Consider the following 19041-nt stretch of genomic DNA (forward strand, 5'->3'; position numbering starts at 1 on the left):
AACACATATAAGTCACAGAGTAAGTTGACAAGCAAGACATGTGTACACGTTAGCATTCGAATCAGCACTGAGTTCCAATCTAGCGGCCACTGCTCAGCTGGCCGCTTAGGTGGTGCAGCTGCTGCATGGCTGGCAGACAGCGCCGCACGTAGAGGACACGCGTAATTGTGCGGCGGCGCTTTGAATGATCGGCGAGTCACAACACTTTTCCCCCCCTTTGAAATTGTTGCACTGGTCTTGATGGAGGTGTCCTGGAGATGGCTAGGTGTTGTTTGACTCGCTGTAAAGTCTCGAGGAGGAGGCTTCCCGTACAGATGAAAGTGTCCCCGATGATAACGGGTCGAGATGACAGGAGACATAGGGGTCGAATCTGCTGGGCCGCATGCACCAATCTGCCCGTTGCGGCAAGTCCAGTTGATACGACAGGAGACATGGGCGATGTGTCGGCGTCCGTTGGAGGAGGAGGCGAGTAGATTTGCTCTGACAGAGGATGGTCATCCGGTTCCTGCATGGGCACGTCTCGTGGTGGCGTCCGTTCTTGTGCTGGCATCGCGATGACGGTGAGAGGATTGCGTTGTGAGTATTGAGAGATGCTAAGATCCCGAGCATCAGGTAGAGCCAAAGGTGAAGTAGCGGCATTCGGAACAGGCATTGCCGGCACACGAGGCTGAAGCTGGTCCAAATGATGCACTGCAACACCCTTGTCCATCTGGATTTCATATAGGCATCTACCATGGTGTCGTAAGATGCGGCCCGGGCTCATTTTGGCCGCCTGCCATATCCCCATACCCAGACGAGGTCGTCGGTGGTGAACCGGCCAAGTGGAGACACCTGCGGCCGTGAGGTGGAAGGCCGCAGAAGATGAAGTAGCATGCAGGGCTGTTGGCCATGTAAGAGCTCAGCCGGGCTGTGGTCGCCCATGGGGGTGAAACGGTAAGACACCAGAAACTGGAGAAGCGCATCATCAGCAGCAGAAGAAGTCAGAAGTTTCCGCATCTGAGCCTTAAATGTGCGGACCAGTCGTTCAGCCTCACCGTTGGATTGTGGATGGAACGGTGGGGTCGGCATAATGCCATGACAAGCACAAAAATCCGCAAATTCGGAAGAGGCAAATTGCGGACCATTATCAGTAACAAGAGTAGAGGGGAGGCCTTCCAAAGAAAAAATGCGGGCGAGAGCACTGGTGGCTGCCGCGGCGATAGGCAACGTGCAACGGACAATGAAAGCAAAGTTAGAGTAGGGGTCAATTACGAGGAGCCAATAAGTACCTAAAAAGGGTCCCGCAAAGTCAGCATGAATGTGCTCCCAGGGCTTCTCAGGCGAAGGCCACGGTGGCAAAGATGACTTCGGGGCAGTGGCCTGTGACGCACAAGAGCCACAGGCAGCGACCATGTGTGCTATTTCAGAGTCGATGCCAGGCCAGTACACATGACGGCGCGCCAGAGATTTTGTGTGACACACACCCCCGTGCCCTTGGTGAAGGAGGCACAAGACCGAAGCACGCAAAGACGCAGGTATCACAACACGCGGCAAAGCATTGTTGGTGGAAAGGAGGATAACACCATCCCTAGCCGTGAGGCGGTAGCGCAAAGTGTAGTAGTTCTGCAACGGATCAGAAGTCTTAGTGGATGGGCGATCTGTCCAACCCTTCTGAATACAGCGTAAATCCCGGGAGAGGGTAGGGTCAGAACCCGTAGCAGCCGCCAGCCTGTCCCCAGTGATGGGGAACCCGTCCACAACCCGCTGCTCGGCAACATCCAGGTGGAAACACAAAATTTCGTCCCTATCGAATGTCTGATCAGGACCCATGGGAAGGCGAGACAGAGCATCAGCATTTGCATGTTGAGCCGTTGGCCAGAAATGAATCTCATAATTGAAACAAGACAAGTAAAGAGCCCAACGCTGGAGGCGGTGTGCAGTTTTGTCGGGAAGTGACGTTGATGGATGAAACAAGGAAACAAGTGGGTTGTGATCCGTAACAAGATGAAATTTGGAGCCATAGAGAAAAACACCAAACTTATGAAGAGCATAAATAATGGCCAAAGCTTCTGACAGGTCAATTTTAGAAAAATGCTGGCCTCCAGCAAGTTTAGTGGACAGCATAAATAATGGCCAAAGCTTCTGACAGGTCAATTTTAGAAAAATGCTGGCCTCCAGCAAGTTTAGTGGACAGTTCTTCAGGACGGGGCATAGGGTAAGTGTCGATGAGGCACTGAGCATTTACAGTGACTTTTAAATCGCCACAGAGATGAATATCACCATTTGGCTTAGCAATGACAACGACAGGAGAGGACCACTCACTGGAACTGACAGGAAGCAAGACCCCTGAAGTAGTGAGATGATCCAACTCCTGTTTTACCCGATCATGAAGGGCCACAGGAATGGGCCAAGCCCGAAAAAACTTAGGCCAAGCAGTGGATTTGAGCATGATATGAGCTTCAAAGTCGTTTGCATGGCCTAACCCAGGAGAAAAAAGGGACGAAAATGTCATCGGCAAGGAATCCAGTTGAGCATAAGGAATAGCATCAGAGACATTATTGACAGAGTCGTCTATGGAGAACCCAAAAACGTGAAAGGCATCGAAACCAAAAAGATTTTTTGCATTGCTCTGGTCGACCACAAATATGGGAACAGTGTGAATGATGGATTTGTAAGATACCTCAGCATTAAACTGTCCCAAGAGAGAAATATTCTGTTTATTGTACGTCCGTAATTGCCGAGTGACAGGTGACAGGAGTGGAGAACCCAACTGAAGATACGTCTGAGAATTAATTATAGTGGCAGCAGAACCGGTATCCACTTGCATGCGAACATCTTGACCAAGGATTTGGACAGTGAGGAATAACTTCCCTGAAAGGGAAGCGTCATGTTCATGAACATCATATATGCGGTCGGATTTGCAAACGGAAGACACATGACCTTTCTTTTTGCAATTGTGACACACAGCCCAACGTTGGGGACAATCCTCGCATGAATGTTTCGTAAAACACCGCAGACATGAAGGAAGTTGCCGGGGGTTTTGCTGCAGTTTCTTAGCGGGTTGTTTACGGTTAGGCCGAGGCTGCGTGTGGGAGCGTACTGCGGCCACGTCGGCCAGCGAGGACGCGTCGTCAACAGTGCACAGAGGTTGTATTTCACCGACATCACCCCACGCCTCTATTTGCGCCCCAGCGGCGTGAGAAATTTCAAAAGACTGCGCAATGGAGAGAACTTCATCTAGAGTCGGATTCGCCAACTGAAGGGCACATTGCCGAACTTCTTTGTCGGGCGCCGACCAGATAATAGCATCCCGTACCATGGAATCGGCATAGGATTCTTTGTGAACGTCAGCAACAAATTGACACTTTCAACTGAGGCCGTGAAGTTCAGCAGCCCAAGCGCGATAGGATTGATGTGGCTGTTTTTGACAATGATAAAAGGCAACACGAGAGGATACCACATGTGTTTGCTTTTGAAAATAGTCAGACAGAAGTGAGCACATTTCAGCAAAGGACAAAGATGCAGGATCCTTCAAAGGAGCCAATTGCAACAACAACCAATACATTTGAGATGAAATCCAGGAAAGGAACAGAGACTTACATGGTTGTTCGTCCGTGACATGAAATGCCAAGAAGTGCTGTCAAAGATGTTTTTCATAATCAGACCAGTCTTCCGCTGTCTCGTCGTAAGGAGGAAAAGGAGGTATAGCCAACAACAAGAAACGCCCCACATTTGACGCCGCAACGAAATCGCGAATCGCCGCTGTTAGAAGCGTTTGCTGTTCAAGGAGATTTTGCAATAGTTGCTCGACAGTAGCCATGGAAACCTGTGGGTCAACAGTGAAAAGGAAAATTCCCATCCTCATCACCAATTGTTATAACGTCAAGTTTAACACATATATTTCAGAACGACACAACACATATAAGTCACAGAGTAAGTTGACAAGCAAGACATGTGTACACATTAGCAGTCGAGTGAGCACTGAGTCCCAATCTAGCGGCCGCTGCTCGGCTGGCCGCTTAGGTGGCGCAGCTGCTGCATGGCTGGCAGACAGCGCTGCGCGTAGAGGACGCGTGTAATTGCGCGGCGGCGCTTTGAATGATCGGCGAGTCACAACAGTGGGTAAAAGCTTTAAATAAAGGTATTTTTGAGAAATGTGAACTACTACATGTGGTAACATGTCCAAGTACTGAAACAAGTATTTTTATCTCTTTACACTGTGTTATTGCCTCTTATATTCAGGTTTTCAAGATAGCATAAGTTGAAAATTTTAAAAAGTATAAAATAAAAGGGCCTGACATTATAGTAGATAGAATTTTTACTTCTCTATTGAAGAAACTTACAGTTTTTATACTATAAATTCTGTAATTATGATTTATTCCATTATAGGGAGTTTTCTGTGGTTAGAAGAACATATTTTAATTACATTGGCAATAAATATTAAGTACACTAGTTAATAATATATTTTGTAAGTCATTTACTATATGACACTAAACTCAGTCTTATGTTGGCATAAGGTACACAAAAAGTGGAAATAACTCTTCAGAAGTATTTGTCTATGCAACATTGCTGAACTGGCCTACAGACAATGTCATCACTCTTGGTGCACCATCGCTATCAGAGAACTCAGTTATTACTATGCTTGGAGTCGATGGCACTCTTGAGGTACAAAACTTATTGCAGTGAATAATTATTAGATATTCACATAAATAGAAAATACATATTACACTTCAGTGTCTTTTCTTTTACTTCCACTTCTGTTTCAGTGGCAGACTCTGGAAAATGGAATTGCAATAACTCTTCCAGACAAGCAGCGTGTGGCAAATGACTGGGCCTGGGTATTGAGATTTACAAATGTTCAAAATTGACAGATGGAACAAGTCATTGCATATTAATTTGGAGCTTGAAAAGAAACAGTGTAACTGCAGATATATGAAATATCTATACTTAAATATCAGTAATTGTATTATTGGCTAATGATCAGAGAAGTGCATTGTTCTACTTGAGAGTGAGCCATCAAAACTGTGTGAAAGTTATGTAAACACCACATTTTTAGAGTAATAAAAACACTGTGCATTTTTTCTCCTCTGAACTGAAAGTTGTTGTTGATAACAGTTTTCGAAGAATGCCTTGCCAATTTGTTACCTGTCCTGCCTGTGCCTTTAAGCTCCCTGGATATACATTATTCTGCCACTGGTTTCTGAATATTTATGTATTGAACAAATCAATGGCTCACACAAATTATTACTATACCTCAATCTGAAGGAGAAAAGTAGAGTAAACTAAAAGAAATGAGTTCATAATAGTTGTTTGATTTGGTCTGAGTACTCCGTTCTTTTTTTAAGTGATAATTGGCAGTTATCTCTTTTTATGTAATCTGACAGTAGCACTTTATCTCACAAAACATTAATGTTAATGAACAAGTTGAATTTTAATCTTAACAAAAAAAACCTTGCAATGCACATCCTGAAGAGCATGAAACATATTATTAATTAAATATGAGCAACTTCCATAAAACACCTGCTTCAAAGCATATTCATGATTTGTAATTCATATGGTAAAAAATCTTTGTTTGCCTCAGTTCTATAGATCTCAGACAATTTATCAAATTTATTTGCTTTCAAGGAGCAAGATTTGATTGCATTATATGCTCATTAAATGAAATAGACATCAAGATACACACTGCATACCAGTATCTTCAACCACTAAGCCGATATTCAAATAATTAAATAAAATACATTGCCAGTACCCAGTTACCAAATTCAAGGAATGGTCTGTATTGTGGGGAGGACCTTGATCTGTTTGCAACAAGCAATGCTTCTTGGGCACATTGTTGCATTCATAGATAGGTTCTTGTTTCTTAACACACGCCTGATGGATGAAATCTGTGCTGGATGATGCAATGAAAATAATTAATTTTATTAAGGCTTGGCCTACAACTTTCCATGTATTTCCAGTACTTTGTGAGGAAATGGAAAGCATTTATAAGTGTTTATTGTCTCACACTGAAGTTAGGTGGCTATCTTGAGACAGAATTATTTCCAGCCTGTATGAGCTTAAACATGAAGTTTAAATTTTTCTCTCCAGCCATGCTTTTCACAAAGCAATGTGCATGGAAGATGAAATCTGACTTCAGACTTTAACTTATTTGGCAGATATTTTCTGAAAAATTAACAGTGTAAACTTATCTCTATAGGTGTGAAATGTCAATATTAATATTGTGCAAGACCGTATCAAAACATTCATAAAAAAAACTAAAGTTTTGGGAAGCATGTTTCAATAGGAATCAAACCAAGTGCTTTGATACTCTTCACGCCTTCCTGGTGGAAAACCATCTATCATTGGACAAAAATGTCAAGAACATGGTTAAAGAACTTTAGAATAATCTTGGAAAAATCTTCACAGAATACTTCCCTGCTATGTCCAGTAATAACAATTGGATTTGTAGTCCCTTCAAAGAGCCAACAATTTTAGAATCCACATTACAAGTAAATGATAAAGACAAGCTTCTTAATATTTCCATTGATTATCAGTTACAGAAAAGTTATAAATCTTTGTCATTAACTGGTTTTTGTTTACATTTAAAGCAGTTCCCAGCATTAGTGAATAAAGCCATAATGGCTTTGTGCCAAAAGTTGTGCCTATTTAAAAAATTAATACAGAAACAGATTTTGTGCTGAAAGTGGTTTGAGACTTATTTAACTGCTGTGGTTCCTGACTTCAAATCTCTGTGCCATGGAAATCAGATGCAACCTTCTCACTGAATGCCAAGGAAGAGGTGAGTAATTACAATGAAAATTTGTGTTTATTTTTACAACTTGTCCTACACATTGTGTAACTTTTAAGATGTAACTACAATAACTGTAGATTTTTAACCATTAAGGGTCAAGTTAATTTAAGGTTATTAAACCTTTTATTTGGAATTAAATTGTATGCATGTCTGCTGTATGTATATTTAAAAGTCAGTGGTTCATCCAACTCATATCATTGTAGAAGGGGTTCATGAGTTGAAAAAGGTTGAGAACTGCTGATCTGTTGGAACATTTACTTGACATGAAGCGTCATGATGTTGAACGATTACATTATGTGGATGGCAGTCACAGTCAGCATAAACTCACATAAAAATTATCAGTTAAAATATTTGAAATACTTTTATATCGCAGCTATATATCACATTCTGAACTGTGTGGATTTACAACTTATACTTTAGTAAATTCACCTTGCTCAGTGTTAAGTCCCTTGCTACTATTTCCTTCCATAACCATTTTTGTGTTCTTTCCTATTTTTACAATAACAAGAAATTTATACAAAAAGCATTTAAAGGAATTTTGAATGAATTATGATTTGAAAAGTATCTTCCTAGTAATCAGTGTTATCAATGCTTATCAATTAAATTACACACATAGGACCATTCAAATCATCCTATTTTACCTCAAAATACCCCCCATTTCAAAAATAGTTGCAGGTGTGCGTACATTCAAGAAAAAGACCATAAATTACACGAAAAATTAAAAACTAAACATTTATTAACCTAACCCAAATTTCCTGACACTGAGCAATGCTATACACTGCTTCTCATCATTTCAAGAGAAACACATCCTTCTTCACCTTCTAGGCCCTCTTTTTCAGCCATCAATGCTACTATAGATTCAGTTTTCAGTCTGTTCCTGTGAGCTGTTTTTAATCATAGTAAACACTCATTCCAGTGAGGCATTGGAAAAGGGAAAACAGAGGAGAAGGAAGATTACTTTTTGTAAATTTGGGAAATTTGGAGTTGTGGCTGCAGGTGTCATATGAAAAAATTTCTTCCCATATACAGTGGTAGGTTTAGATACAACTGATACAAGTTTCTCATTCTCCAGCTTAGCTCCATTCAGAATTTAGCTGCTGCAAGTTGATGAGTTTTTGAAGAATAGGAAACGTCTTTAGAATAGGGAGCAAGGATTTAATAGCATAGGATTGGGCTACTTTAGGTTTCACTATGGAAATTAATTCAAAAATTGGATCTGAGAAGTCATCATCTTTTGATCTGTGATACAAGATCTACATAGAAATGCAAGCAACTCTTGTAAAAACAATATAAGTCCTGTAGATGTACTTCATTGATGGCTATGAGTCCATCAAATGTTTCCTGTGCAGCAATATCCAAGTATATCTTATCTAATTCAATGAAGTGCCTTGGATTTGTATAGTCTTAACAGCAAAGTTGGAGTTGTCTTAATAACATCAAAATTATAATCAAACACAGGCTGGCCTCCAAATTTCATTTGAGAAAATGAAGTTTATAATGAACATAAATTCATCACCAAGGGAGCTTGCAGTGGGTCAAGGCAAAATTAGCGAGTTGAAAAGTTTAAATGTCTCAGAGAATGGATAACATCCACCTTATCAGAGAAAGAAACCTTCATATCACGCATGAACCAAATGGAAATGGCATTCCATTTAATCAAAAACATCTACAACAAAAGATCAGTATTGTTCAATGCAAAGTTAAAGCATTACTGCAGTGTTATCTGTCCGGAGGTCGTGTATGCTTCTGAATGCCTGTAATGAACAAAAAAGGCCTAATCAAAAAGCAGGAGGCCAAGGAAAAGAAGATTTTGAGAAAGATCTTAGGTCCCATCAAAGAAAATGGGAAATATAGAAGACGTCATAATCATGAACTGAATTCCCACATAGAGATGATAACCGATACCCCCAGAAGAGAAGGACTATGTTTTATGGACATATGACCTGAATGAGCCCTGGAAGACTCACCTACTTTCAGGAGAAGAAACCAAATGGGCCTGGTTCACAGAGGTGGAGAAAGATCTTAAAGAAGTGGGGATCACCCATGATGACATCTTGGAGCATGTCCCACACAAGGAGAAAGTTATGGCATGGCAGGGTTTCCAAGAAAAGCCAAAACTAGAAACAGGAAAGGCCTGGACCCAAGGGAGGAAGGAGCAACACAGAGAATGAATGCAGGAGCGCTGGGCAAACATCAGAACACGTAAAGCAAAATAGTTGAAAGAACATGGCCCAAAGATGGCCTATACGAAATGAATGAACACAGATTATTTAACACAGGTCTTTTAACATGTTTTTCTACTTTGCCCATCTGTCTGTGAAGGAGAGGGACTTCATTTGCAGAAAAGGATGTTAAAACCTGTAAGTGTACCTAAAACATATGACATGAAATCCAAATATGCCAAAGTAAATGTGTTATCCATAGTTGAAAGCATACGTTCTGTAGTGAATATGGGTTTCCATGACAACATTTCTCAGGTAAGCCTAAAGTGTATTATACTGTTCCAGTACCCTATTCTTTTAATTGTCTCGCTCCTCCCAAAACTTCTACTGAAATGAGACCCTAATCTAAGTTTCTCAGCAAATCCTCAATGGTTCTTGGAAGTTTTAAGTGTGCTTTAGAAACAAAAGATGAATCATATGAGACGAGCATTTGAGACATGCTATATGTGGTAAGTCTCTTTTAAGGCTGGAAAAACGGTACAATGCTCTCCAACCATAACAATTACTGTGTCAAAGCTAAAACCAACAAGATTACCAAGATTAATGCTCTTTGATTTTAAAAAATCTGTCATCACTGTGTATAATGTTCTGGCAGTACCTGATTCAACTTCAAACATTTCAAAGAAACTAGTTTTAATCTGGCCTAAATCCATATCAAAATACATGACTGTTAATGCACATTGTTCAGTAATAGTTAGATCAGTAGTTACATTCATGATCAGTGAAAGAAACACACCTGACACTCTCTGAAAATGACTTCCCTAACACATCCTTAATAACACTTGAAGATTTCATACAATTTAAAGCAATCTTCTGAGCGACTTTTGAATCAGAAAAGATATTCTTATGAAGGGGAATCAGTGTACCCAATGTGCTGAATGGTAAATTACTGGCAGTGACAAGTGCTGTAAATTTAATTTTTGCTTTTTTTATGTCATCAGCATTGGTATTTAGCACTGAAATATTAGAAGTAGATGCAACAGTTGTCATTTGATTAATACATTTGGAAGACGTTGTATGCCGGAAATTTTAGATCAATGCCCTGTTAAAACACTTTCTTGCAGTATACAAAATCACATCCATCCCTCCATTTGTTGCTTTTCTGTAACCAACCACTGCACTTATGTAAGCCTAACCAGGAATCACAAAATCTATTTATTTTGGATTGCTTTGATTTTCCATTCCTTTTCAATAAGCTCACTTTGTAGATTAAGAGTTTCAGGTAAATTAGGTGAGACAGGAAATTCAGGAAGAGCATGCAGATCTTCTGCAGATGTTGCATTTACGTTTGCATTAAGCAAGCACTTATTCATTTTAGTAAAATAAAAGCACTATAGTCTAATAATTATTCAATACTGACCACAAGTATAATTTGCATCAGAAGATTCAATATAGGATTCCAGCAAAACTGTGTGATACTGTTATCACAAGAGCAGCAAACTGACTAGTAGGCTTATGAGTTATGATATATACCAGTTCAACCAAACAGAAGAATCAAGAACAGAGAAATCATGGAATTCCCAGGCTCATTACACAATATAATTTGTATCACAATTCTCATATTCTCATGCCGTGCCTGTACTTACATTTTAAAAAGTTAAAGAATGATCTGAATATGAACAAAAATATTTGGTGTCAAAATTTTCAAATTACCTGGAAAATACCCACCATTTCATATTACTCTCTAAAATATGCACCAACCAAGGTTTTACCCAAAGATCAGGTAATTACCCTCATGTTGGCAATGCTGCTGGTAAAAGTACTTGACATTCACTTTTATCTAGATTATCAATGAAGCATCATGTGTAGAGCAATATGGCATAACTTCACCACTGCATGAGGTATATTACAAGAATAGCCATCTTGTTACCAGAAATCACTGTTACATAATGGAATTAATCTTACATACAGTCTAAATAAATTTGCTACAAGCTGTATGCACTTTAATATGAGAAAATAAATATGCTGTCCTTACCTTATGTGATAGCACCATGTATCCTTAATCATGGTTTCTGTTAGTTTTTGTTAGTCCTTTTACTTTCCTTTCAAGGAGCGATTCCTGTCATTTTCATCATAGCAGTTTTCACAACTTGGTTTATATATATTTGTCCTGTTTCATTTCACTTCACTTTCTACTTGTAATTCTTCAACCTTTCCCAGTGAGGCGTTGTCATGTTGATTAATCAGGTTTCTACCGGTTATTCATGTCTTTCCTGCATGATATTTCAACCGTATGACTCGCAGTCTTCCTCAGATGCCGTATGATGATGATTCCAGTGTGGAACGAGCCCAGTATTTATGCCTACATTGTGCTAGGCATTCCCTCTGTGGTCCGCACCGCATCTGACGCTCTGTCCGTGGTGTGCGCCGACCAATAGCAACGGCTGTAGCATTTTCTTCTAGCCGCGGCTGCTCCGAACACTGTGCACGTACTTTGTGGTTATTATCCATTGTCAATATAGCTGAATTAAGTTTTGAGTGGCGTCCAAGTTGTGCTAGATGTTTTATCTTCCGATTGTCATCATTTGAGTTCTTCTGTGAATTAGAACGTTCTGTTACCGTGCTGTGTCGTGTTAGCTGCTCTGTCCGATGTTCTTGCCCCACAGGAGCGGCTGCAGCATCATTTTCAGGCTGATTGTGTTAAAATCATCCCTCGAGACTCGAATGAGCGTCCTCAGATACTTTGTCTGTTGTCTGAGGTGCCATTTCACATATGTCCTTAGTTACATGCAGTGGGCTTTCATCTCTAATTCCATCCTTGTACTTGTGGCTTGGGGCCTGGATGTTGTCTATGTTGCATCTTCAGGAGATTGAGTGCTGGGTTCCAGGCCGAGCTCAGCTGGAAACCGGTGTCCCAGTTAATGAGATTCTCCGCAACTTTAATCTCAATAGATTTTTTGATGACACTGTCCCAGTATCTTGATGTTTGTGTTAAAATCTTGGTATCATTATACTTCATAGAGATTGAGTTCTAAACAATGTTCAGCAATCGCTGACTTGGTTGCCTGTCTCAGTCTTGTGTGCCTTTGGTGCTCTTTGCACCTGATGTCAACGGGCCTGGTCATCTGGCCGATGTATGCCATACCACATGGTTGTGGTAAATGCCCTGTTTCTGTAGACGCAGATCATCCTTCACACTCCCTATCAGAGCATTAATCTTGGTGGGTGGATGGAACATGCTTTTAATGTTATGTTTGCGGAGAATTCTGTTGATTTTGGCAGATATCAGCCCAACATATGGCAAATGTGCAACCTTTTGCGTTTATTATTGTATCTCTTCAGGAACCTCTCATGGGGAAACAGGGCACAGCACTTTTTGAAGATCTCAAGAAGAGTACCCATTTTTGTAGAACACAGATTGTAGATGTTCTGTCTCCGTCGCCAAATTATCAGGATCTGACAGAGTTCATGCCCAGTGAACCAGTGTTCTGAGTACACCGTATTTTGTGCCGGGTGGTGGCAACTGCTGGCCTGCAGGTACAAGTTGGTGTGAGAGGTTTTACGGTACACACCATGACTAGTACATCTAGGAAAGGGAGTAGTCCTTCCTTCTCCAGTTCCATGAAGATTTTAACACAAACATTGAGATACTGGAACACCGTCATCAAAGAATCTATTGAGATTAAGGTTGCAGAGAATCTCATTAACCAGGACACCAGTTTCCAGCTGAGCTCGGCCTGGAACCCAGCACTTGATCTTCTGAAGACACAGTGTAGACAACATCCAGACCCCAAGAGACACAAGTATAAGGATGGAATTAGAGATGACAGCCCACTACATGTAAATAAGGACGTGCATGAAATGGCATCTCAGACAACAGACAAAGTATCTGAGGATGCTCATCCAAGTCTCAAGTGACAATTTGAACACAATTGGCCTGAAAATGATGCTGCAGCCGATCCTGTGGGGCAAGAACTTTGGACAGATTGCCTAACACGACTCAGCACGGTAACAGAATGTCCTAATTCTCAGAAGGACTCAAATGATGACAATCGGAAGATAGAACGTCTAGCACAGCTTGGACGCAATTCAGAACTTAATTCAGCTATACTGACAACGGATAATAACCACAATGTATGCGCACGGCATTCAGAGCAGCCGCGGCTAGAAGAAAATGCTACAGCCATTGCTACTGGTCGCACACACCACAGACAGAGTGCCAGACGTGGTGAGGACCACAGAGGGAACGCTTAGCACAATGTAGGCATAAATATTGGGCTTGTTCCACACTGGAATCACCATCATACAGCATCTGAGACTGCATATTTCAACTGTGAGACTGTGAGTCACACAGTTGAAATATCGTGCAAGAAAAACGCGAATAACCAGCAGAAACCCAATAAATCAACATGACACTTTCTACCTGTTCTTTTAAGGTACAGTCTTTTAAGATGATCAAACTATCTCAATCTGGCTTTAGTGTGAGCTCATTATATCACCATTCTGTTTAGACTTCATAGACTTAATAATCTAGACCCTCTTCATGTTCTGGACTGTAATTTTGAATATAATTTCTCAACTTACAGCTCATGTGTATCTCTTCTAGTTGGCCAAACTTGTACAAAAAATTGTTGTAAACTGCTTATGTAGAATTAGATTTTAAAGGATGCAAATTAGTGAAACTCTTTTCCTTTCTTTGGTCTTCCAATTATTTCTAGTGAAATTTTTTTACTACATTATCAATATACTGGAAGTGGTGGACCAAATGAAATGACTGAAGCTACACAATGGAGATTACTGTCTTTAATTATTACTTTGCACCATGAAAAGTTCCAACAGTTGCATAAAAAATAAAACATTTTATCAAATAGCATGTAATGTATAGAATAAAATACTTGTTAATGCAGGAAATGGGTTCAAGAAAACTTGCCAACAGCACTTTGTGTCCATTAGGGGCTAATATTTAATGCATAGATCATTCTAAATTGAATGTGAGCTGGTTTTAAATGGAACCAAAATCACTGATTTTGACAAATTATGATATGCTGCTACAATGTTCATGGCACTGCTTAAAGCTTATCTAATTCTTGTACTTCTGCCAGGCGATAGGGAATGGAACAATGTCATGAAAATAGGATACTTCTCAATGTATAATAAACTTAGTTATGGAACAAACACACATTCTGTATTAGTGTTTTTGTTGTTTTTAGTATTGTGAAATATCTCCTGAATCTCTTAAGACTTTGGAGACCAGCCCTGAGCATAGTTCAGGCCACAATGCTGTGTTCATAAGACCACATCTAAGTGTAGCTCAGGCAGAATCTTCTCGATCTGTGGGCTGCCTACCTCTCAAAAATTTGATGCATTTCACATGAGAATAACGTAAAGACATCTCACTATCTATTCCTTGACAGGTGCTGCCTTCTGTTATCAATTTCTAGAATAATTTTGGAAGAAACATTAGTGAACACAACAGCTGCAGGCACGAATTGCTGAGCCTGCATATGATCATGTGCATGGAGAGAGCAAGAAATTTTGAATGCTCAAGAGGAACAAATTGCTCAATAACTCACCTTGCAGGTTTTTTGGAAGGATGATTATATTTTCTATAATCATTATTCATAGGCCTTTGGATTCTGGAGAGCCTAGAACACCATGTAAGGAAGAGTTGGAGCTTCCGAGTACTTCTTCAAAGATAAGACCCAAGAAAAAACATCTACTGGGGACTCTGAATATCAACACACTTATGAAAGTTGGAAAACTAAAACACCTAACGGACGCTCTCAATCAACGCAACATACTTATATTAGCTCTTCAAGAAACAAGGTATCTGGATGAAAATGCATTTGAATCAGGTGGATACAGGATCTACAAAGGAAAACCAGCCATTAAAAATTCCAATAATACGACTCTATTAGGGACCGCATTTATGGTCAACTTACGGAATCAATAACTAATTTTAGCTCCCCATCAGAACGAATTTCATTTCTGACGTTCAAGTCAGGCAATAAATGCTACACTGTTATAAATGCACATGCACCTATTAACCAACATAACGGAACAAATGTTGACAAAGTGGAAGATTTCTGGGAAATGCTTGAACACGAAACATCCATATTACAAAAAGAACATATAAAAATTTTAGTGGGAGACTTTAATGCACAAGTTGGCAAAGAAATAAAATTTAAATCAGTAGTTGGAGATTATCCAGCACATGCAAGAACCAACAGAAATGGGGAAAGACTTATAGATTTTTGTAGACAGTTTAATCTAAAATTAATGTCGACATGTTTCAGGAAACTTGCAAGAAAGAAAAAAACGTGGGTATCACCTAATCCAAATCAAGGTGAATATCAGTTGGACCATGTGGCAATAACGACTCACAACTACAAGGAAATCTTGGATGTCAGAGTGAGGAAGGGCCTAAACATACACTCAGATCATTATCTGACAGAAATAAAGACCATGTTCCAACCAAACAAACCTAAACCAAAACCAAGAAGATTTCCAAGAGTAAACACTAAATTTCTCCTGCAAAAGCAGGACAAATTCTGTCATATACTAAACACAAGAAAAATGGATAATTGGGAAGAAATTAAAGAAACAATGATAGAGTCAGTTAAAGAAATGGGACAGCCACGAAGAATACCAAAACACAGATGGTGGAATGAGCTGTGTGATGAAGCAATTGACAATTGACTAAAGGCATGGAAAAAATGGAACAGCAATAAGAAACACGAATACTGGGAAGAGTTTAAGGAAGAAAGGAAAAAGACAGCAAAAATCATCAGATCAGTGAAAAGAAAATATGACAAAGACAGATTAGAAGAAATGGATTCTGATTTCAAAAGGAACAACACTAGAGACTTCTATAAGACTTTCAGAGAAGTTTTAACAGGATTCCAGTCACCAAGTTTACATTTTAAAGATAAAAATGGAAAAATGGTTTTAAGCAATAAAGAGAACTGCCAAATCTTAGCTGAATACTTTGAAAATCTATTAAATTGTGAGGAGCCTAATGACAGGTTACAATTTCAAAAACCACAACATGAAAATCCACCGTCGGAACCACCTACAGTAGAAGAAATAGAAAAGATTATCAAAGCATTGAAGAATAACAAAGCACCAGGTGAGGATGGGATAGTGGCAGAAATGTGGAAACTAGGGGGCTTATCCGCATGTCAGAAAATTCACAAAGTAATTAAAGACATTTGGACAAAAGGAATCATACCCAGTGACTGGAAACAAGCATTGATCCGCCCTCACCATAAAAAAGGATATAAAACAGACACCAACAACTACAGGGGCATATCCTTGTTACCAGTGACATACAAAATACTTTCTAAAGCACTTTTAAATAGAATAGAGGAACAAGCAGGACCTAATATAGGAGATTATCAAGCAGGATTTAGAAAAGGTAGATCATGTGCAGAACAGATTCTTAATTTAAAAACAATTTTGAGAGTGAGAGCTATACAAAATAAAAATACAGTAGTTACTTTCGTAGACTTCAAGAAGGCCTACGACTCAGTTGACAAACACTATTCCAGATACTTTATGAATCAGGGATAGATGAAAACACCAGAAGACTTGTTGAACAAACGCTCACAGATACAACATCAAGAATTAAGTTTCAAGGCGAAATTTCTGAACCATTCAAAATCAAAACAGGAGTTCGACAAGGTGACGGACTGTCCCCAATTCTCTTTAACTTGGTTTTAGATAAAGTAGTAAAAACATGGGAAAACACATTAAAAAACAGAGGCACAAAGGGTATAAGCATGGGCCAAGGAAAGAACAAATTTGAAGTAAAATGTTTAGCCTTTGCGGATGATATGGCATTGATAACTGAAAACCGAACAGACGCAACAGTTATGCTTGATATGTTACACGAGATTGCTGAAAAGACTGGGCTAAAAATATCCTACGAAAAAACCGAGTATATAGAACACAAACATAATACAGAAAAGTTTATGAAAACAAAGTATGGAAAAATTAAAAGAGTTGATAGATTCAAATACCTGGGGGAGTGGATCCAAGCCAATGGACTGGATAACACAACAAATAAAGAAAGAATAAAAAAGTTGGAATTTGCATATAAATTAACACAAAACTACTACAATAAGAAATCAATATCCATACAAGCAAAGATTAAACATTATAATTCAGTTATTAGGACACAAGCAACATATGGATCAGAGTGCCTAACATTGAATAAGAAAGGCGAATTAAGAGAACTAGAAAAAAGAGAGAGAAAAATATTAAGAAAAATGCTAGGTCCTGAGAAAAACAAGGAAAACAGGTGGATTAAAAGGAGAAATGAAGACCTATACAAAAATACAGAAAAGATCACAGATACAATGAGGAAGAGACGGCTAAAATTTTATGAACATTTAAAAAGAATGGAAGAAACACGAATTACAAAGAAAATTTTTAATTACGTCAGTAAGCTGAAAAACACTATAGGATGGATAGAAGCAGTAAAGAAAGACGCCAACAAAATAGGTGCTACAGAAGAAATAATACGTGACAGGAATAACTTTAGGCTACTTATAGAAAACGCAAACTATGAAGAAGATGCGCCAAAACCTCGACCCAAGAGAGTGTGGACAGATGAGCAGAGATGAGCAGTTGGCGAGAAAATGAAGTACTGGGAAGAACGGAAGAAAAAGAAACACCATAAGTCTTAAGTTGTATGCGGTCCATAGCTGGCCAAATTCATAATTAAAAAAAATAATAAAAAAAAATTATTCAATAACTCACCTTGCAGGTTGTTTGGAAGGATGATTATATTTTCTAGTCATTATTTTAAAATTTGTAGTCTTTCAAAGAACTAAAGTAAATATGAAAAATAAATTTTAAGACTTGATCTATTTTTATTATCTATTCCTCTTTAAGATATATCAGTTACATACGAGCCAGTAACGCTTTCAATATTGGCATAAATGGCTTGTTCTCTAGGCCAATCTTCAATGTGTTAAGATCTTAGGGAGTCTAGTTTCTACCAAAATTATAGTGTCCATAACCTGGCAAAACTGGGAATGAATCGAGACTCAATAGAATAGTTCACCCAGCAGAGGGCATCACAGCAAGTTGCCCGAGAGTGGACAGGTGGATAATAACAACTAGAGATCACATGGCAGGATAACAAGTTCAGCAAGTAAAATAAAATTGGAAACCTAAGACAGGTCAAGTTCAGGAACAAGATATCAATATCTACCGAAACCTATACAGTAGCACACATAGAATGTGGCACAGTGGTTGCAGCTTAGCTTGTAGATCACATGACTGTTTTCACAGGTAGCCCTGCATTTGATGGGATAGGTGATGTTTGTGACCAGACTGGAGTAGGTGATGATGGGAGGATGTATGGGACAGCACTTCCATTTAGATCTATTACAGGGGTATGAGCCATGAGGTAAGGGGTTGGAAGCAGGGGTTGTGTAAGAATGGACGAGTATATTGTGTAGGTTCCATGGACAGTGGAATACCACTGTGGGAGGGGTGGAAGGGATAGTGGGCAAGACATTTCTCATTTCAGGGTATGACAGGAGGTAGTCAAAATCCTGACAGAGAATGTAATTCAGTTTCTCCAGTCCTGTGTGGTACTGAATTATGAGGGAATGTGGCCTGATGGCGGGACTCTGGGAGGTGGTGGGAGACTGGAAAGATAAAGCACTGGATATATGTTTTTGTATAAGGGTGGGTGGATATTTCGATAGGAACCACTTGTCACCACAGATGCAACAACCACAGATGGCTAAGCTCTACGGAAGGGGCTTTTTGGTATGGAACAGGTGGCAGCTGCCGAAGTGGAGGTATTGTTGGTGGTTAGTAGGTTTGATAAGGATGGAGGTACTGATGTAGCCATCTTTGAGGTGGAGGTCAACATCTAGAAGGTGGCTTGTTGGGTTGAGTAGGATCAGGTGAAGAAAATGGGGGAGAAGCTGTTGCTGTTCTGAAGGAATGTGGATAGGTTGTCCTCACCATCGATCCAGATCGCACAGATGGTATCAGTGAATCTGAACCAGCCGAGGGGCATAGGCTTCTGGGTTTTTAGGATGATTTCATCTAGATGGTCCATGAATGGGTTGGCATAGGATGGTGCCA

General features: G+C 39.7%; 1 protein-coding gene across 1 annotated transcript in view; it reads left to right on the forward strand.

Annotated features, from left to right (window-relative positions):
- LOC124613045 (alpha-L-fucosidase) overlaps positions 1–5071 on the forward strand; it is a 116829-nt gene extending 111758 nt beyond the window's left edge. Inside the window, exons 8-9 of the mRNA XM_047141618.1 lie at positions 4497–4644; positions 4746–5071. Of these exons, the coding sequence (XP_046997574.1) occupies positions 4497–4644; positions 4746–4847 (250 nt within the window). The 3' untranslated portion in view covers positions 4848–5071. The remainder of the gene's footprint in view (positions 1–4496; positions 4645–4745) is intronic.
- The last annotated feature ends 13970 nt before the right edge of the window (positions 5072–19041 follow it).

The sequence above is a fragment of the Schistocerca americana genome, chromosome 4 (genome assembly GCF_021461395.2).
Source record: "Schistocerca americana isolate TAMUIC-IGC-003095 chromosome 4, iqSchAmer2.1, whole genome shotgun sequence".
In the NCBI taxonomy this organism is placed as follows: Eukaryota; Metazoa; Arthropoda; class Insecta; order Orthoptera; family Acrididae; genus Schistocerca; species Schistocerca americana.